Here is a 22,387-nt window from a genome sequence, read left to right as displayed (position 1 = left end):
TTTTATCACATTTTGAAATTTCTACCTACTTTAATGTTTTTTGTTGACCTTCAAAGGGTTTTAAGGGCGAATTTTTGAGAATTTGTCACCCCGTGAACCGGCATTCATGGATATTATTAATCAGTGACAGCTGAACCAACAGAGCCAACAATATTAGTTACCTTGAGGATTGATAGAATGGTTGGGTTCAGCCTATAGTTTCAATTGGTAGACAAGAGGTGGAGCCTTTACTAGTCAGAGGGGGGCTGCCATCTTTAGAACCATAGGCTGCCATTTACTCATCTTCACCTATAGACATATCATGCAACTTCATATGGTATAGAGGAGAAGATGTTGCTATGGTTTACAACTGCCAGGGGGAATTGGAGAAACACTAGACTGATCTTTGTATCTGGACATCCACAGAAAGGGATCATATTCAGATTTTAAAGTGGACCTAAACTATTGCACAGGACAGAAGGAAAATATAAAGAAATGCACCCTGTATGTATTTAGAGAGTTTAGCCTTTCCAATCCCCCCCCTCATTTGTGTCTAATCACAAGTTGTAATTTGATCTCTCCCCTTTGTCATCTGACTGCCAAGGCAGATAAGCTCATTTGAAAGCACAGGATGTTAATGTCTGCTTCCATGAAAGCAGGAAGTAGAAGCAGTGCAGATTTATTGCATGATTAGATTTGGGTCTAATCACAAGTTGTAAACTGATCTCTCCCTGTGTCACATGACTGCCTATGGCAGAGATGGCAGATAAACCCATTTGAAAGCACAGGCTGTAAACAGTATGTCTGCTTCCATGAATCAGGAAGTTGAAACTGCAGATTTATTTTAGGATTTGTATCGGCTGTAACAAAGCAGAGAGGAGGTCTGAGTTCAGGTCCGCTTTAATACATTTATCAATGTTGTATGCAGATAACTATTCATTTGTTTAAAGGACCACTACAGCGAAAAGACATACGTACATTTCTCCCTGAGTAAAATGGTCTGGAAGTTTACTTTTCTGCTATGTTTCTGTTTACAGTTGGACGTAAAATTCTTACAGATCTGACAGGTTATGGACTAGTCTTTTATCTCATGGGGGATTCTCAGTAAGGGCCGGTCCACACTTGTTTGGTTCCAGATCGGATCTGTGTCAAACAGATAGTTTTTGATAAAACACTGATCCATTTGACACTGATCTGATTTGGATGCCTACGCACGTTCCACGTCGGCTGCTCACCTGTCCCGCCGCTGGTGCCGTCGCTTGGTCCCTTGCACAGCCTGGAGGCCAGCAGAAGCGTGGCTCTCCATAGGCTGCAACATGTTAATTGTTCCTAGCAACAAGGAGAATTTTCATTGGTTCAACATGAACCAATGAGAATTCTCTCTGATGCTGAGGATTCCCATTGGTCTACTCCAGCCCAATGGAGAATCCCCATGCTTCTGTTGGCCTCCGGGCTCTTCAGAATGGACCAATCGGCAATGATGGACGGCGGGACACTGGAGTATGACGACGACGGGATGCGGCCAAAACGGGTGATGCGGATGTTGCGGCTAGCCTAGTCAGAATGAACATTGTGTCCGTTATTATAGGCTTGCATTGGAGATGTTTTCCCGTCAAATCCGGACTCTCCTCAATGTTTTATTTCCATGCAACATGGATCCATGTGTGTGTGTGATCCGTGTGTGTGTGTGTGTGTGTGTGTGTGTGTGTGTGTGTGTGTGTGTGTGTGTGTGTGTGTGTGTGTGTGTGTGTGTGATCCGTGTGTGTGTGTGTGTGTGTGTGTGTGTGTGATCCGTGTGTGTGTGTGTGTGTGTGTGTGTGTGATCCGTGTGTGTGTGTGTGTGTGTGTGTGATCCGTGTGTGATCCGTGTGTGTGTGTGTGTGTGATCCGTGTGTGATCCGTGTGTGTGTGTGATCCGGTCCTATTTTTAACATAGCATTTAACGCAACGTTTCTGCAGAGCTTTAAAAACCTATCCCACGGATACGTTTTTAAAACCAGTCTGAACCGGCTCTCTTTGCTACAGAAAAGCAATCCTTGGAAAGGATCTGTACAAAGATGTTGGTCAACATCCATTCTCATTTGCACACTATTTTGGCAGTTGGACTAAGTAACTACCTTTCAATAAGTGCTTTTGAGAATAAAGAAAACTCTTAGAATCCTCCATGAGGCGATGGGTTAGTCCAAAACCTGTCAGATCTGTCTGATTTATTGCCAACTGTGACAGCAACATAGGAGAAAAGTAATTTGTAGTGCATTTTAATCTGGGAGAAAATTACATATGCATTTTTTTTATGGGAGTTTGTGGTCCTTTCAGTACAATTGTGCTTTAAATTTCCTTTATTCTTCTGCACAGTATACGATTTACTTGGCATTCAAAAGCTGTAGTTACATTTTTTTTTTCTCTAGCTAAGGGTTTGTGTTACATAAATTAAAGCAGTTTGTAAAATGATAGCAGTGGTTTGCAATATGGAGGCTTTTAAAGTGTACCATGCTATTCCGAGCTGGAGCGGAAGGATGAGAGCGTTTATAATTTTCGCATACACTTGTCTTACCTCTGTCTGTGATCAGGCCTGTGGGAAGCTCCTGGATAGCTCAGCTGAGACAATTCCCCTCAGTTTTGCATGGCAGGATTGCGGCATGCCTCTATTTTTACGCTCTTTGTATTGATTACATCCAAACCTTCCCGCTCAGCACTTCCTGTCAGGTACTCATAGCAGCGGCTTATCTCAGCAACTCCAGAACAAAGGCAGACAAGAATCTGCAGCTGTGAACCGTTCATTGTGAAGAAGTAGCATCACTAGGGTTTTTATAGTCCTCTACTCCCTAGGTTCTCAACGTGTGGTACACGTACCCCAGGGGGTACTTCTGATGGTTGCAGGGGGTACTCGGGCTTGATATACTTAACCAAGAATAACACATTTAGAGTTTTAGAAAATGATAAATCTTATTTAAATAACACCAAATTAGTATTTTAGCTAATTAAAAGCACTAGTAAATGCTTGGAAATAGTTTAGAACCAATTATCATGTACTACGATTAAATATATTTTTGCCAAGGGGTACTTGTGACAATGTTTACTATGCTAGGGGGTACTTAATGAGTACAGGGCTTTAATAGGGGTACATACCAATAAAATGTTGAGAAACATTGCTCTACTCCACCCCCATTTATTTTGAACAGTTTGAGACAGTAGCTGACTGCAGTATGAAATGGAAAGGTAAACTTTTAAAAACACAAGATAGATACCACAGTAGCTAGAGTCCAGAAGCTTCCCCTGTTGTGCTCACCCCCCCCCCCCCCCCCCACCACCACCACCGATCCAGCGCTGGGACCCCCAAACTTCCTTGAGATGGGCTTGTTGAGAGTGCGACTGCACAGTGCGGGGGGCTTGCAGCTGTGCCGTAGCATAGAGCTGGCTGTGTTTTGTTTCAGCACAAGCAACTTCTTGTTACTGCGCAGACGTAAGAGGCCCTGCGCAGTGCGGCCATGTTCATTAGAGATGGGAAGTTCGGATCTTTTCAATGATCCGGATGATTCGAATCGGATCATTGAAAAGATCCGGATCTTTGATCCAAATCTCGGATCATTTTACAAGGGAAGCATTCGGAGGTGAAATGACTAGCAGGACAGGAGAAGGAGAGGGGGGTGGACACGCAGAGAAGGGGAGATGGTGGGCAGAGGGCAGGGAGTGGACAGAGGGACGAGCAGAGAGCAGAAATGTTTGTTTGCACACAATACCCACATGCTGCAATCATATGCTTTACATATATTTCACCTATATGCTCATCTGTGTACTTTGAAAGCAAACGTCGCACAGTGAAGGAAAGCATTCTCCAAAGCATTCCCAGAAGTAAAGTGCAGCTGATTAGAGCAGTGCAGGAGGATCATATTGCACAGCAATCACAGTGCCTGCAAAGTTACTGAGCTGTGCTGAGCTGAGCCAAAAGCTTCCAATGTGTTCACTATGCACAACTACGGAACAGACAGCCTATAATCAGCAGCACGTTATAGCCAGTATGTGTGCTCTACACTTATCTGGCAGTGGCACCGATGTCCCCTCTCTCTCATCTACCTGCTGTCCCTGCAAGGCTGCCTCCCCTCCAACAGAGCGATCCATCTCTGCTCTGCTTCCAGGACCCCGCTGCCCGCTGAGAGGGGGCGTGTCGCTCGTGGCCCCGCCCCTTTTGCGAACCGAATCACTCATTTTGATTCGGATTATTCGACTCACAAAATAGATTCGGATCAAAGATCCGAATCGTTCATGATCCGGACAACACTAATGTTCATACACATACAGAGCGCAAGGGTCCTGGTGAGAATCGGTGGTCTCGAGGACATGGGAAGCATCTAGAGGACCCAGAGGCTTCCATCTACTGAGGTAGCCATTTGAATTTTGCGTTTTTAACCTTCCTAGCGTTAAGGATGAGCCTGACTTGTCCTAAAAAAAAAAATGGAATCGGTAAGGACAAGTCGGGCTCATCCAGTAGCTGCCTTTACTTATCTGCGGCATCGCTGGTGTGCGGGATACCTCGCCAGCACCTCACGGCTTCCCTGCGCGCGTATTCTCGTCTTCACGGCGATCTCCTCTTCTTCCGCCTTCATCTGCCTCCCGGCGATCACATCTCCCGGTGCCTCCCTCTGATGATGCTCTGTGCGCCCCCTGGTGTCGGGCGTATGCAGAGTCCTCACATCAGACATCAAATTGAAATTATTTTGTATTGGATGCAAAACGTATTTTGGATCCACTATAAAAAATTCTGTGTGTGAAGAAAGCTAAGAGTTGCACTATTGCCCATAGCAGCAAATAGTGTAAAAAAAAAAGTTTTTGTTTTTTTTGTTATATATTCTACGCATGCTTGTGGACAGCTTGCAAGCGGTCCGCAATATAAAGAAGCGCAAGAAAATTGTACTGCTTTTGGTACAAACATTTCAGAGAAATTAAATGCTGGCGAGGGTAAAACTCACAGGTTTGCTTTAAAACCAAACTAGTGTTTAACCTTTTCTCCATGAGCCGTTTGCAGTAACTTGTGGAGGTGACTGAGTATAGTGCCAAGACTGTACTTAACCTGCATCACGTTCTCCTCATGGTATTTAACTGTTTCATCTCTATATTGGCATATCTGACGATGCCCTTTTTCAAAATGGCCACCAGTCCCGCTTCTTCTAGTTCTTGGTGCTAAAGTTTTTCCTGAACTCTTGCATAGCACAGGACGAAAACCTATAGAAATGCACCCTGTATGTATTTAGAGACTTAAGCCTGTCTAATTCCCCCCCCCCCCTTAATTTGTGATTAATCACAAGTTGTATATGATCTTTCAGCTGTCAGCTGACTGCCTTGGCAGAGCAAATGGGAGATGGGGGAGGGGAAGTTAACAATCACCCAATTACCCCTAAATTTGCTCGGCAGAGTAGCTAATTTGTAAACACAGGATGTTAACCCTATGTCTGCGTCCATGAAAGCAGGAAGTACACACTGCAGATTTATTGCAGGATTTGTATCAGCTGTAACAAATATGTTTTTCTTCAAAGGTTATTATGCTGTTGCTTATCTTTTAGAGCAGAGAGTAAGTTCTGCGTTCAGGTCCCCTTTAAGGTAAAGTATGGGGGCTGATTTCATTGACTGTTACTAGAGCCATGACAGAAAGGAATGGGATGAGTTTAAAGTGAACCAGAGGCGAAGCACCCTCGTGTATTTTACCATATGTATCAGTGGGAACATTGGAGAAAACGCCTACTATGCTCTGTTTCATCCTTCACTGCTCAGCCTGTGCATTCAGTTTGGCTTTGCTCAGGAATCATCATAGCTGAGTTATTATAGCAGAGCCACATGGGGGAAGGCTTGGGCTTGAAAAGACATCAGATTAGACAGACTCAGCTATAAATATTCCTGAGCAAAGCCAGACTGAATGCTCAGTCGGGGATTTTATCAGGGCTGATAAGAAGCAGGCTGAGCAGTGAAGGATGAAAGCGAGAGCAGGGTAGGTGTTTTCTCTAATGTTCCCACTGATGTATATGGCAAAATACATTTGGGTGCTTCGTCTCTGGTTCACTTTAAGTCGCTGGATGTTCCTCAGACTTCACTGCTAAGGGATGCTCAATAAAATACTAATAATTGTGAGGTGATGCAAATGTTAATCACATTTATGCAGCTTGGAAATGGACCAGCAGCTGTTGCATTTGATTGGTCTATTTCCAAGCTACACAGATCTGTAAGTTCCAGGAGGTGCAGCCTGAAGGTGGAAGAGATTTATCGGCTGTCGGAATGACTTGTGTGATTATCTTACACTGAAGGGTTGTAACCCTTTAACTTTTTACCTATTTTTTTTTCCTTCCAGGAGTGAATGTGTGGAGAGGAAGGAAAACCCAGATGTGTTTTTTTGTTGCTGTGAAGGCAGCTCCTGCAATGACCGATTCTTCCACTTCCCAGAGGTGGACGTTGTCCAACGTAAGTGAACTATGCATTGTGCATTGCCTTCAATTATGTTCATTCTGTTCATTCTGTGCTTTTTTTTTTTTTTTTATGCTTTAAAGGACCACTATTGCAAAAAATTGTAATTGTGAAGTGCCCTTCGCCAAGTGTTTTTGTAAAAAAAAACGAGGCTGGATTTACACTGGGCGGTTTTTCTTTTCTTTTTTTTGCTGTGCGATTTCCGCGGTAATCCCCACTGGCGGCAGGCCAAGCAGGAAGTGAGGCTCTTTAGCGCTCACTTCCTGTGGCTGAAAAGATTGCGCGGAAATGTATTGACAAAATAACGACGCAATTACGTGCAGCGGCCACTTTAACATTCTTGCGCCGCCATAGACTTGCATGACTTGCGGTTTGACGCACGCCGCCGCTGACAATGCCAGACAACGCACAGGTGCGCTCGCAGGGGCCAAGCATTAGAAATGACACTTCTTTCACGGCGCATCCCTACATACAGGTATGTAAGGCCCTATAGACTTTCATTGGTGAGCGTTACCGTGTGGCAATGCAATAAAATCTCCCTGGTATGAAATGGGCCTGAGAATCCCCCATGCAGAGATGGGCTAGTCCAAAACCTGTCAGTTCTGTCAGATTTCTTCAACCTATTGTAAGTGACAGCAACCTAGGAGAAAAATAAATTATAGCACATTTTTCTCTTGGAGAAATGTACTTTTTATGTGTTTTCATGTCTTTTAAATTTTACAATTTTTTGCGATAGTAGTAGAAATCCAGAGATTACAACAGATTTCTTCAGTGTGCCCCAAGTTATAAATATGACTGAGACCTTTTATAACCCAAAAATTAAGCTGTCATAAGAATCTGACCTGAACTCCTTCACAGCCCACAGACCCATACTTGCTCTCTCTCATTAAATTATAGTGATCAGCATAGAATTCCCCTAATTGCCCATTCACACAAGCCTCTTGTCCGTTCCAGGTGAAAAATTGTTGTTCTACCAGTAGGGAAGCAAGTGCCACTGCGCTCAATGCAATTCTCTGGAATACTTATCTCATGATTGCCACATTCATTTCAAGTAGTTTGTGAGATTATACCTAGTTTAAATCCGCAGTTTGTGTTTTTTAATTGTCTAGATGCAAAATGTCTTCAGCTGATTCCTCCCCTTCATTTTGCAGCTACTACTTACTCATTTACCCAGAAGCCTCCCCTGTTCAACACGTTGCTTTACTCTTTGGTGCCCATCATGGGTTTGGCGGTGATCATCCTGTTCTCCTTCTGGATGTACAGACATCATAAGCTTGCTTATCCTCCAGTGCTGGTCCCCACACAGGTATTTATCCTCTCTGAAGACTCTTTTAGAGCTGTAGAAGTCAGTCCTTCTCATTAAAGCAGAACTCTGTAGCTGCAGCTCCACCTGATGCTGTGCAGAGAAAACATAAGGTTACCTTCTCAGGGAATCCTCGGGGGTTCGCCATTTCTCTCTCGCCATTTTTTTCGCTGGTTTAGTGGAGAACCTCTTCATGCTGTTGCCTTCAAGATGGTCACCACACCAGCTCCTTCCAGGATTACATGGATTCCGCATTACATGGGGTGGTGTTGGGAGATGATAGACTCCTATTAGACCTACCGGTAATGGAGTTTCTGATTGTCATCCGGGACAACCTGAGATCCGGTCCCGCCCAGGATCTGTGGAAACACACAACCAAGAAGTTTAAAAGCCCCCGCCCACCCTCCATCCTCAGTGCGTCTAAAAGTAACGTAGACTAGAAACACCAAGATGAAGGAAGAAATTTAGGCACCCATAAGTGACTACAGAACAATACCCTGTGATCCTGAATCTTAACAGAGAAAGGTGCAAGACAGGAGAAGGGAAGGGTTATAGATGTTTGTCCCGGATGACAATCAGAAACTCCATTACCGGTAGGTCTAATAGGAGTCTTTCTCTAATTGTCATCCGGGACAATGTGAGAGATAGGCAAGAAGTCTTTACAAAGAAAAGACTCACCTAGGGAGGGACAACCGCCTGGAGCACCTTTCTGCCAAACGACTGATCTTGTTGAGATAATACATCCACTCTGTAGTGTTTGATGAAAGTAGATGCACTTGACCAAGTTGCCGCTTGACAAATCTGAGGATGGAGGGTGGGCGGGGGCTTTTAAACTTCTTGGTTGTGTGTTTCCACAGATCCTGGGCGGGACCGGATCTCAGGTTGTCCCGGATGACAATTAGAGAAATGGTGTCTACCTTCTTTTAGCAGTGAGGTGTCTAAAAGCTGTAGGGTTGATAGTCTTAGCGATTTTCACCCCTTCAACAATGGCAACAGTTCTGAATGTGAACTGGGGACCTGAGGGAGATTCCCTTGGAGGGTCTTTCACGCCAGCCATTCATAGGAGATGATTATTCAAGTCAACCTAGTAAGATTCTGAAGGAATTGCTTTTTTGGAAAATATGTAAACGGTTAAAGTGGATCCAAGATAAACATTTACTCATTGCATAATTATGTTCCTTTCATATAGTTTATAGGGCATTCCTCAAGCCAAATACTTTTTTTGTTTTGTTTTAATACTCTAATTCCCTATAAACTAAACAAGCCTCGCCCACAGCTTTTCAGAGAGCCTTGGCACTCAGTCCCAGGTAGTAAAGGGCTTATGGGAGCTCAGTCTGGGCAGAAGGAGGAGGAGGTTACTAGCCATTGATTTCAGAGGCAGAGGGGAGGAGAGGAGGGGATTGAGCTGAGGGCTGAAGATGCCATCAGCTTGCCTCAGTGTAGTGTGACAAACAGAACATGGCTGCCCTCATTGTATAAATATTTAAAAACTTTTAAAGCTGTTTGCAGCTAGATTTGCTGTGTAAACTTTAGATAAGATATACAGACAAGTTACTTGTTATAGTTACTTTTTCATCTCAGATCTGCTTTGTGTGATTTTTGAAAATTTCAGCAGACCTGCTACAAAGTTTTAAATCTATCTGCTCTTTTGATTATCCTTTAAAGGAACCACGAGGTAAACATAAACTGATGAAATAAGCAATTGTAACTATCCTCCAGTGCCCAAAAATGAATTTTTCTTAAAGGGACACTTATGTCAAACAAAAAAAATGAGTTTTACTCACCTGGGGCTTCCAATAGCCCCCTGCAGCTGTCCGGTGCCCTCGCCGTCTCCCTCCGATCCTCCTGGCCCCGCCGGCAGCCACTTCCTGTTTCGGTGACAGGAGCTGACAGGCTGGGGACGCGAGGGATTCTTCGCGATCCTGGCCACAATAGCGTCATCTATGCTGCTATAGCGTATATCATATACCATATAGCAGCATAGAGGGTGCTAATGTGTCTGGGAAGGCGAAGAATCACTCGCGTCCCCAGCCTGTCAGCTCCTGTCACCAAAACAGGAAGTGGCTGCCGGCGGGGCCAGGAGGATCGGAGGAAGACGGCGAGGGCACCGGACAGCTGCAGGGGGCTATTGGAAGCCCTAGGTGAGTAAAACTCATTTTTTTTGTTTAAGTGTCCCTTTAAGTTATCTAACAGAATTTTTATATTTAACTCTGCTTTTGAAAGGATGCCAGAGCCGAAGGACATATGAGAAGCGGGGGAGCAGGCATGTATGGTGATGACGTCATGCGCCCCTGGCTGCAGCTGGACCAGCGCTGGCGAGCTGTATTGCCAGGCTCCGGCGACCCGGAAGAGGGTGCCGGAGGGCTTTTAGAAGCAGCAGAGGGGCAGAAAGGAGAAGGGGGGGAGTGGTGGGCATGAGGACGGCTCAACATACATGCCTTTTCCTGGCTCTGGCATCCTTTAAGTCTTTACTGTTTCATTGTCTCTGCTCAATGACACACTCATTGAAGTATGTCAGAGCTGAAATCTATGAACTATTGACCCTTCTGATCTCTTTCCTTCTCTCTGAAACCATTTTCTGCCAGGAAAGTGTTTTATGATTGTAATTATCAGCGAGGGTTATGCTATAGACAAACCTGGTCTCCACCAGGACAGAAACTGTCACTTGCATACCTGATTTTTAACTTTCAGGCAGAGAAAGAAAGGAACATAGCCTAGTTATGTGTGCTTGGCACTGTACATACACATGTCTTATCTCACCATGTCACCTCGTGTGTTCTTTCAGAAAATCCTTCATAGCGATTGATTAACAAGACAGCTGCAGGCATCACTTCAGATCGTTGGTTTGAACGATTGAAGTGTAGCATGTATCTGTTTCCGGACGGATTTAGCTCCTCTGTGAAGTGCTGGATTTGGGGCTTGTGCAGTGTTGGCTGCTGCGGAGCTCTCTGAACAGAGTTCAGCTCTCATGTTTGTCAGTCTGTCTCCATAGCAGCACCAGTAATTGCCCTCTTTGGCTTGATGGAAGAAAAGTGCGATAAAGTCAGTTTTAGCAACGGCTTACAGTAACCACATTCCTTGCATTCATTTTATTATCCAAAAACAAAAATATAAAGTGTTAGTGTGCTTAAAATGGAGACCCTGCACAACCCAATCCAATCCATGCAGTGTAGTTATTTTACTCCCTCTGTAAGATACAAGCATGTCAGCCTTAGTATGTACTGTATGTACTTCAGTGTAAGCTGTGCTTTTTGGTGCAAAAATTAGTTCTTTTACGTCAAATACACAACCGACATGGAACTGCTCAAGAATGGATTAAGGTGAACCAAGCAGTATTTTTAGCATGCAGGGCATCTCAATAGCAAAGATAAAGAGACTCTGAAGTGTGTTTTGTTTTGTTTTTTTAATTTGTTTTTTTATTTCCTTATAAAATCCTCTTCAGCATTACATTCTAAGCTGAATCTCTGCATTCCCGCGGCAGAACAAGTGATTTATAGTAGAGAAATAGACCTGCAAAGTTCCAGGGCTTGCAGGGCTTTTCTTCCTGGAAGAGGAAGAGCTGTACGCTGTAGCTCTGCCTCCTCTCCAGTCTGTCTCCGCCTCCATGTCTTCTTTCACTAAGAGGGGCGGGGAGAGGCGGAGATTGACTGCTTTGGGGGCAGAACTACAGCGCAAAGATCTGCCTCCCCAGGGCAGCAGAATCTGCGACCTGCAAAGTCGTGGAAGTTTGCAGGTCTATTTCTGTACTATAAATCACTTGTTCTGCCGCGGGAATGCAGAGATTCAGCTTAGAATGTAATGCTGAAGAGGATTTTATAAGAAAATCAAGTAAAAAAAAGAGACTTCAGTCTCTTTAATGTGCAAATAACATTTTTATTTTACCTCTTCTTTTTACATTTAAAAGTTTAGCAGAGGGTTGTTTTTAACCTACTTCCTCCTACTTATGGACCCAGAAATTTCAGGCAGATAAAGACAGCTCTAATTATTTTATTGCACACATTAGCAGAGAGCAAACAAAAAGTTTTTGCAGCAGAGGGATGGGTTGATTGGACATGGTATTCAGAGTTTACAGAAGCCACAGAGGCTGTCTTCACACCTTCCCTGTGGATTAGTAATGGAAAATCGGCAACTAGAAGGGGAGGAGAGAACGTGGCAGATCCTATAGCTATTAGAAAATGGTTTCCTTTATAAAGGCACCCTAGTGACAGAGTAGAATGTAGTAAAATATCCAAGATACCCACTTTTAGAGTTCTTATCCTGGAATTGGCATCAGAAACCCTTCTTATATCTATACTGCTGTAGCCCGCCCTCCCAGTGAAGCTTAGGTATGCAAAATGTTCCTTCCAGAGTACTCTGGGAGACTAGGTGCTTCTACTGACTTTGGAACACACAGTAAACAAACATTCCTCAGAGTTGCACCTACCAGCCGTAAAGATTTTTTTTTTTTTACAATCGGCAAACATTGACAGAATTGTTTATATAAAAAAAGTTATAAATGAGTCATTTTGTTCATAAAGCAATATTGAGTAAAGTTCATCTTAAAAAATATGTTGAGTAAGCTTTAGGCTAATTTGGGGACCACACTTAAAACCCTTTTTTATCTGGTGGGTTGCCCATCAATGCCTTACAATGGACATCTCTCTAATAAAGTGCAGATAATGAGCACATGATTGTGACCAGCCAATATAGACTTGAGACACCTGAAGTGAGGGATATGGAGGCTGCCATATTTATTTTTTTGTAAACACCAATTGCCTGGCATCCTGCTGATCTCTTTGGCTGCAGTAGTGTCTGAATATATTAGACGCCTGCTTGTTTCAGGTGTTTGATTCAGACTTAAGAAACATCTAATCTGCATGCTTGTTCAGGGCCTATGGTTAAAAGTATTAGAGGCAGAGGATCAGCAGGGCTGCCAGGCAACGGGTATTGACTAAAGAGGAACGGTCATGAAAATCTCAAAATTTAAAACACATACAAATAAGAAGTACATTTCTTCCAGAGTAAAATGAGCCATACATTACTTTTCTACTATGTTGCTGTCACTTACAGTAGGTAGTACAAATCTGGCATAACCGACAGGTTTTGGGTTAGTCCATCTCTTCATGGGGGATTCTCAGCATGGCCTTTATTCTTTATAAAGACACCTCAATTCACTAAGCTTATCTCCTGTCTTTAATAACATTTCTAGAGTTGTTACCATGGTGATAAGGCATGTAGTATTTAGGAAACATTTTACCTCAGGCAAACCTAAAGTTAACTCTTTAACTCAATTCACCTAAGATCATGCTGGAGATAATAAGGCAAGAGAAAACTTACCTCCACACAGGAGAGAGTTATCTTATCTCTTCATTCCTTAAAGAGACTCCGTAACAAAAATTGCATCCTGTTTTTTATCATCCTACAAGTTCAAAAAGCTATTCTAATGTGTTCTGGCTTACTGCAGCACTTTCTGCTATCACAGTCTCTGTAATAAATCAATGTATCTTTCCCCTGTCAGACTTGTCAGCCTGTGTCTGGAAGGCTGCCAAGTTCTTCAGTCTTGTGGTTCTGCTATGAACTCCCCCATCCAGGCCCCTCTCTGCACACTGCCTGTGTGATATTTAGGATTAGAGCAGCTTCTCTCTTATCTTTTACAAGCTGGATAAATCGTCCTCTGAGCTGGCTGGGCTTTCACATACTGAAGAATTAGACAAGGGCAAAGCTGTTTGCAGGAAGAAACAAGCAGCCTGAAACTTCAGTGCATGAGAACAGGGGGAAAGAAACACACAAATGATCTCTTGAGATTCAAAAGGAAGGCTGTATACAGCCTGCTTGTGTATGGATGTATTTTCTATGTGTGGACATACTGTACATCAACCTACTTCCTGTTTTGGTGGCCATTTTGTTTGTTTATAAACAAACTTTTTAAAACTGTTTTTAACCACTTTTAATGCGGCGAGGAGCGGCGAAATTGTGTCAGAGGGTAATAGGAGATGTCCCCTAACGCACTGGTATGTTTACTTTTGTGCGATTTTAACAATACAGATTCTCTTTAAGTTACCTCCTCTATAGTTAATTTACCTCCTCTGTAGTTATTTTCACACGCAGTTAATTAACAGCCTGTCTAACTCTAGAGTTATTTTAAGGATTGAAGAGTTAACTTTAGGTTTGCCTGAGGTAAAATGTTTTCTGAATACGACATGCCTCATCACCATGGTGACCACTCTAGAAACTTTATTAAAGACAGGAGATAAGCTTAGTGAATTGAGGCCAATACCTGAAAGATTTATACAATGATGCTGGCCAGCCTCCCTGCTCACCGTACACTTGGCAGCTGGACGGAGCAACTGCCCTTCACTAAATGCTTTTAAAAATAAAGAAAATCCTGAGAACCCCCCATGAGATTATGGGCTAGTCCGAAATCTGTCAGTAATGTCAGATTTCTACTGCTTCCTGTAAGTGACCACAACATAGGAGAAAAGTAACGTATGGCTCATTTTACTGTGGAAGAAACGTACGTCTTATTTGTACAGTATATGTTTACATGTATTTTAAATTTTTAAGATTTTCGCGATAGAGGTCCTTTAAAATGTCAGCTTCCATATCCCTATCACTTCCTGGTGTGGTTTAAAGGTGATTCCTGTAAGTGGATCAATCACCTTTCTCTATTCAGTTATGCTCGGAAAAATGATCTGTAACATAAACTTGTATCCCTAGTAGCAACCAGTGTGCAGTTTGTTTTAACTCTTGAAGTAACAAAATGTAGAAGCTGAAAGCTGATTGGTTGCTAGGAGCGGAATAGGAAGTGTTCTATAATCAGATTCTTCCGTTATGATGACTAATGGGATTTGGTAATGCTGACACAAGGGTTATGTCTTTATATACAGTGGGAACCTAAGTAATGGTTCTGCTGTAAATATTTGCATTCCTAGATCTAGCTGAGGCAGCTCTGATGCAACAGAATAGTAGTAGCCACAAAACGCTCAATTCCATCTGCAACTTAATGGATTCAGTAATCTGTTCCCTGCTGATTGCTAAACTTCCAATTGGTTTCAGACAGATGAGCGATTGGAAGCTTGATGTGGAGCTGCAGTAACGTTTTTGTCCAATAGGGGCCGGGGTCAGTCAGCAAGCTACATAACTATATTCTGAATTGAACTGTGCAAAGCTGGCGGGGGTAGCCATGTTATCTGAATTAATCAGAATGACTGAAGATTGATCTGTGGGGCATTGATCGCTAAACCAATAGATAATCCTTGGTTTATTGGAGTTGCAGGCAACCTATGCTTGGCTACCTTAAAGTGGACTTCAACTCTTGCACAGGACAGAAGGAAAACACCCTGTATGTCTTTAGAGAGTTTAACCTGTGTAATTTCCCCTCATCTGTGACAATTCACAAGTGTACTGTGATATTTCAGCTGGCTGCCAAGGCAGAGCAGCTAATTTGTAAACGCAGGATGTTAACCCTATAGGGGCCTATACATGCAGCCGATTTTCTGATCAATCAAAATTGATCGATCGGTTAGCCAATCGACCGATCGGCCGATTTCGATGGATTTCCATCGAACTGGCAGGGTGGAAAATCTAGGTCGATCAGATGAGATTGCTTATCATTTTGCATTGGCCCTAATGGAAATCTGATGGCAAAAAAATGCCATCAGATCGAATTTCAATAGATTTCAAACTGAAATCTGTTGGAATTCTATCCTAGTAAAAAATGTTCTAAGAAAACATCAGTCAGATAAGAAATTCATCTGATGATCTATCTGCTGCTAATCTGACGTGTATGGGCACCTTTAGTCTGCTTCCACGAAAGCAGGACGTAGACGCACTTCAGATTTATTTCAGGATTTGTATCAGCTGTAACAAATGATTTTTTTTTCTTCTGTAAAGGTTATGCTGTTGCGTATCTTTTAGAGCAGAGAGGAAGTTCTGAGTTCAGGTCCGCTTAAGTTAGGGCCCCGTAAAACCCCAAATTGAACAAGGCAAATTCTCAAAGCGGTTATGTGGACTGGTGTACTTTATAAGTATTGTGGTACTGAACTGTCACAGTTCAGAAACATGCATTTCAGCTGTGCTTGCCTGTTTAGAAGTCTTTGGTCTGATAATTACTAAAGCCTGGTTAACACATACAAGGCATCTCACCCATCTGGGATCCGGACTAAGCGATCCAGGATGGGGTAAGTGTAGAGAACAATGCTAATAGCGGTCAGTCACCCAAAGTGATCCTGTAGGTGGTTTGCTGTCTGAGTGGCCAAGAGGAGTCATGATTGCTATATACTCGCTGAATTCTCTGCAGAAGCTGTGGATAAGGTTCATATGGGGATTAAAGAGAAACCGTAACCAAGAATTGAAGCTCATACCTCCTTTCCCATGAGAAATATATTATTTTTCTCAAACTGATCATCAGGGGGCTCTGTATGGCTGATATTGTGGTGAAACTCCTCCCACAGTGTGATGTCAGGACCATGGTTCTGACATCACACTGTGGGAGCCTTGTTGCATTGTGGGAAATAACAGCTGTTTCCAACTGCCCCCAAAAAAGCAAGCAGCATCTCCTTACACTGACATCACCTGCCAGCAGTAAAAATGTCACCATGTGTCAGAATATAAGGGCCTATTTTCAGTAGTGCCGCACATGGTTGCGAGGCGGCACTTCCGAGTCTGGGAGTACGCAGACAAATCCCAGCAGCAGTGCCATGCACGCCTATGGGATTTGCAGCCTCCCGCACGGAAACTGACGCCACTGTTTCCTATGGCAGAGTTTCCACAATCAATTTGCCTGCGGGAAAACTGCGGATTCAGCCTGGTTTCCGCACTAGTGGAAACCGGCCTTAAATCAGGGAGAGGAAAGATTTTACAATGGTCAAACATTAACTAAATAATTTATACAGAATTATTGTAAAAATGAAGCCCTTTTTTATTACATTATGTTCACTGGTGTTCCTTTAAGCCTGCTTCCTGTAAGGAAGGCCTGGTACACTGGGAAGCCATTCTGGGTCCGCTTATCCCAGGTTCTAGTGTGTGTACATGTGTTCCCCGAGATTGCACATCTGGCACGCTGAATCCTTATACAGCAATGGCTGTGTGCATGGATTCTCTCCTTACCCTTCCCAGTCTAAGCCACTCAATCTGGTGTTGCTCAGTCATCCCATCTCCGCAGAGACTGTACATATTGCTCGGGTATAGCTGAGCAACGTGTTTGTACAGCACTCTTTCCCCACTATACCGCCCGCAGGATCAAACTCTCTTGACAAGTGACACTTACTGAAGGGTATTAGAATTTACCTTGTTCAATTCTGACTTTAGGCTCTAATGGTTTTCTTTGCTGGGTCAAAATAGTTCTGTTTGGAACTAAAGGGAAAAGACAGACAATTAGAAAATGACAAAAGCAAGAGCGAGGTAACAAACTGTTGAATTAAAACTGAGATCAATACTGAGAGCAAAATAAAGGAGTGCTGGCTTAATATAAAGCTCCCCTGGCTTCTATGGGTGGGAATGCTGTGACTGCTTCCCCATGTGCTCACTTCTACTGTACTGACATTCTCATATGGCAACAGTGACCTCTGGTGTCCACAAGCAGAAGTACACCCTGCCGAGTCTTTCAGAGCAGGCCAGAGTTGATATCATTACACTGCGTGACTCATAAAAAGACATTTCAAAGGAATGTGACCTAATTTCTTCAGTGCTTGATTATCATGTAATCTTGTGAAGATTATGGTAATATGCGCGTTACTTGGAATGTAAGATGACCTTATGCCTGCTGAGGTGCAGATAGTAATTGCTCTTGCCTGTGTGTTTTTCTTCTCAAGCACGCCTTTCACATAATGATAGAGGTAAGATGACTTGCTTCCACAAACTGGTAACACCTAGTGCTGTGCATGACCCTTGTGGGTTCCGGGGGGGGGGGGGTCATTGTAACGTTCCAAACACACGTGCCAGCTCTGCCGGCTTACTTACTACAGCAGTGATCGAATAACCCTGTCTAATCAACTGCTCTGCATCACATGAGCGGCTTGTAGGATCGATGAGCAGCACACAAGGGAGTGGGGTGGGTGGGGGGGGGGGGGGTAGGGGTCAGCAGGTGGCTGATAGATGTCTGTGTTCATTATTGGTTATCAGGCACCCTAGTACTGAGTTGGGCATCTGATGTGGTTACTACATAGGAATTAATAGCGGTCTATTAAGTCTTAGAGGACAAATGAAGCGAGAGGGATATGGAAGCTGCCATATGTATTTCCATTTAAGCAATACCAGTTGCCAGGCAGCCCTGCTGGCCCTCTGCCTCTAATGCTTTCAGCCCTAGACCCTGAACAAGCATGCAGCAGATCAGGTGTTTTTGACATTGTCAGATCTGACAAGGTTAGCTGCATGCTTGTTCCTGGTGCGAGTCAGACACTACTGCAGCCAAATAGATCAGCAGGGCTGCCAGGAAACTGGTATTTAGAAAAGAAAGGGTTCAAGTTAAATTGGGTGCATAGTAAAGTATCCATAATCTAAATTATCAATATTTTTCACTTTTGCCACTCCCAGGCACCCAACTCCTGCACTGCCGTAATGCATACTTGAGTGGGGAGAACAGTGCCCTTGGGCAAGTTGATCTGGACAGGGGTGGGTGGTGGGAGGGGGATCGTGCCGTGTGACATTGTACACGCGTTAGACATGTTTACATGGATGCAGAAGAGGAGGAGATGCCTGTACCAACTGCGCTGTCAGCTGAAATGATGATCATGTTCAGTTGTAATATTATAGGATATATGTGCAGCACTTTTGGATTGATATTACAGCAGACTTACAACCAGTAAGCTCATAGTAATTGGCATACAAGCAGCCCAGCCAGGTGCACGATTTAGTTTCACAAATTCCAGAATTTCTGGTCACCAGTCTCCTTGCTGCTGATTGGACCTGAGCGCTCGCTCCTCTGCATTGCTGCCTATGCCTAAGAAGGGTGCGAAGGAGGATGGCTGTCTCTACAAAGTGCTGCACCTCTGTTATCAGGATGCAGTGCAGGTTATATTTCCCCTGTGTGACAGTACAGAGTATGGAGGCTACTCCAGTCCTGTCACCCCTCCAGGCAGCCTCTTCTGCGCTAGTCCCGCTGCCTGCTCACTGCAATTTGGTTGAGACCACTAGTTAGTAAGAAATAGGGAGCCCAGCAGGAAACGCTATCCACGCCACCAACTGAATAAGTTTAGTCAAGTTGGGCGAGCGGAGGTGGTAGCTGAAGTGAGCTGAAGCCATAGAGGGTCCTGGTGTGCAATTTTAGCATTAGTGTTTCCCGTTGGGTCCCCCATTTCAAATTAGTGGGCGCTACCAAATTGCCGCGAGTATAGAGCTGTCATTGGTCTATGATGTTTTCGTTGGTACGACTTTAAAATAAATTGCATTTCAGCGGTACTGACAGTATTTGTGCAGCTATCATATAAGTGTGTTTTTATTGGGGTAGATGTCAGACTGGACATCTCTGTTGTAATATGGCAGTGACTTCACTCTGACCCTCCCCCAGGAACAAGATGGTTAGACTTGTTAATCTTCCTTTAAGCATATACTGTCCTGTGATCCAAATTGCCCATGTGTGTATCTCCTTTATGTAACCGAGCAGTGATGACTTAGAGGAGGGCAAGGCTAATATACGGCTACTTTGGGTCGCTTCACTTTGTAACTCGCTTTATTAAAATATTCATGGCACGAAGGCATTTTAAAGGGTCATATGTAATAATCTGAATCCTCAGTCTAGTAATGTAAACAAAAAATACCTCCGAATTAGTGGTCTGAGCATTTTAATTGGTGTTTTTTTTTTCTTATTGCTTCAAAGGGTTGGGCTGTGTGTTGCATGGAGATTATAGTTTACTCCATGCTTAAAGGATATCCAAGGTGGAAAAAAAACTATTGTATCTCCTCCTCCTAAAAATGACTTTTTTTAGTTATCCCACAGTTTTATTTTATATGTAAATCAATTTTTTTTGAAGTTTTTACTGTTTCATGGCCTCTTCTCAATGACACATTCATTGAAGTATGCCAGAGCTAAAATCTATGAACTATTGCCCTTTTTATTTCTTTCCTGCTCTCAGAAGCCATTTTGTGCCAGGAAAGTGTTTTATGGCTGTAATTCCTTATCAGTGAGGGTTATGCTCTAGTCTGACCCAGACAAACTGTCACTTTCATTCCTGATTTTTAACTCTTTCAGACAGAGAAAGTAAAAATGGAACACGCTATATTTATTTGTGTGCTATGCACTGTACATACACATGTCTATCATATCATATCATGTCACGTGTCACCCCAGGTGTCCTTTAAGACAATATGGCCTGGTCACAACAGAAGTGCTGCAGGTAGCGCCTGGATGCAGAGTTACCTGTACAGCTGGTGCACTCCCTCCTGTGTTGTCCATCTTCCTGGTGCCTCTTCTCTGTTACCTGATGGCATGTACCTACTCATGTGCCACCAGGTCACTGAGAGCAGACCTTGGGAAGATGAAAACAGGATGACAGCAGTTCGGGTACATTAGGGTGCAGGGTGAAGCTGAAAGACTGCTCACCCTGATGTAACTGTACTCCTGCACTGTCCTACTGACTATACACATAATTCAGGCTCTGTCTGTTGCCAGCGCCGGAATTGCCCCATTTTTATCATAAATTGGTCTACAGCTATTGCTGGCGCCCAATTCACATTACAGCCCATTGCGGTACCCAAATTGGAGCTCTTGATTGGGGAGATGGAGACAGATGGAGATATGAGGGAGCTTGTGATCGTGCTCCGCTGGTGTGAACGGGGGCCCCTGGAATACACTAAAGCTTGGGGGACATCACTGGCCCTGGAGCTCTAGGCTGCTACACCCTTGCAACCAAAATTTAGTCCAGGCCGAAAAGTGCCATTGATCAGTGATCGAATCTGCTGGGGAAAACAGATTAGCGTATGGACACCTTAAGACTTAGAATAATGATTCAGATTATTGCAAATGCCTGTTTGTGACCAATTTATTTTTAAGTGATTTTATTTATTTTTTCTACATGGACACACATGCATGTATTTGTTATGTAATTGTTTGCTGTTTGTGGTACGGTGCATATAAGCCTAATCTACTGGAGCAGGGAGTTCATTATTGCAGGAAGCAGTGCAGGCACATGTATTGGCAGTGAGCGGATGACGGAGCATTGCATGGATCATAACCACCTCTGTGTATGCACTGAAGACAGGAGTATATCTGTAATGCTTTCCTCTCTCTCTTGCAGGATCCAGGACCTCCACCGCCCTCTCCACTGCTGGGCCTGAAGCCTCTGCAGCTTCTGGAGGTGAAAGCTCGAGGGAGGTTTGGTTGCGTGTGGAAAGCGCAGCTATTGAACGAACTCGTAGCTGTCAAAATATTCCCCATCCAGGTATGTGCAGACGTGTTCCAACGTGCCCCGCCAGACCCTTCATCTCCATTGCTCAGGCTTATCAGCTTTCAGAAGCCTAGGAAATGTGTTTCTAAGAAATGTTTTCCCAAGAAATCTCCAGCTCAATGCCGAGCATATCCGGCCTGAATGACGGCTTAATTCCTGTCGTGACTGCGAGAAAACCTGATACCGCAGCCCGTGATGTCACGTGTGGCATGTAACCACTTGTGACCTCTCCTATGATGGGTGGCCGGGCCTTATGCTTTTTGTTTAAAACTTTATTAGAAACTTAAAAAAAAACAAAAAAACTTTGTAGATAAATCTACCCCTTGGGGAGGAGTTTCATTGTGTGGGGTTTTAGGGGTGAAGCAGCTGTTTACTTTCCCTGGAATGAGGGGTGGGGAGTGGCGCTGCTCTCCGCGCCGCAGAACGACAGTGTTGCCCCCCTATTTGTCCACACAAATAATGGACCTCCCTTTGGGGGGAGATTCGTTTAACACCCAGTTGTTCAGTAGACTTAGTGGACCTGAACTCTTGCACAGGACACTAGGAAAACAGAGAGAATCGCACCCTGTGTGTTTATAGAGAGAAGAGCCTAATTCCCCCTCATATTCAAGTAATCTTAAATGTAATTTGATAACTCAGCTGTCAGCACAGAAATTTAGCAGACACAGCTAATATGTAAACATAGGATGTTAACCCTTTGCCTGATTCCGTGAAAGCAGGAAGTACACACACTGCAGATTTATTGTAGGCGTTAACTGTAACTTAAAGAGACACTGAAGCGAAAACATTTTTTGATGATTTGTATGTGTAGTACAGCTAAGAAATTAAACATTAGGAGCAGTGACATGAGTCTGTTTCCAGTACAGGAAGAGTTAAGAAACTCCAGTTATCTATGCAAAAGAGCCATTGAGCTCCACACTAGCAGAGAGCTCTGTCTTCTGAAGCTTATCTCAACTGTCGGTCACTATTGTTTTTTTTTTTAATTCAGCAGAGGACAGGTCAATAGTTCACTGGCCGCCTGTGTAAAATCATTTAGAATGCTGAGTAGTGTGTAAAGTGCAAATATTGGAGAATGATGCAATGTTATAAAAAAACACTATATAACTGAAAAAAATATTTTCTTTGCTACTAATGTTCTAGTAATTATTCGTACTACACAATCAATTCAGTGTCTCTTTAAAGAACTGGTTTTCTTTAACCATTATTAAGCCGTTGCTTATCTTTAAAGTGGACCTGAACTCTTGCACAGAACAGAAGGAAAACCTACAGAAATGCACCATGTATGAATTTAGAG

At 43.5% G+C, this 22,387-nt stretch overlaps 1 protein-coding gene across 2 annotated transcripts in view; it reads left to right on the top strand.

Annotated features, from left to right (window-relative positions):
- Positions 1–22,387, top strand: part of ACVR2A (activin A receptor type 2A) — a 105,784-nt gene that overhangs the window by 63,763 nt on the left and 19,634 nt on the right. Inside the window, exons 3-6 of one of the 2 annotated variants that reach the window (XM_068245857.1) lie at positions 6,317–6,426; positions 7,581–7,735; positions 17,524–17,547; positions 20,944–21,087. In XM_068245857.1, coding sequence (XP_068101958.1) covers positions 6,317–6,426; positions 7,581–7,735; positions 17,524–17,547; positions 20,944–21,087 — 433 coding nt within the window. The remainder of the gene's footprint in view (positions 1–6,316; positions 6,427–7,580; positions 7,736–17,523; positions 17,548–20,943; positions 21,088–22,387) is intronic. The other variant, XM_068245858.1, reaches the window with a different exon arrangement.

Source organism: Hyperolius riggenbachi, chromosome 7 (genome assembly GCF_040937935.1).
Source record: "Hyperolius riggenbachi isolate aHypRig1 chromosome 7, aHypRig1.pri, whole genome shotgun sequence".
In the NCBI taxonomy this organism is placed as follows: Eukaryota; Metazoa; Chordata; class Amphibia; order Anura; family Hyperoliidae; genus Hyperolius; species Hyperolius riggenbachi.
This window is presented reverse-complemented; position numbering and strand designations above follow the sequence as displayed.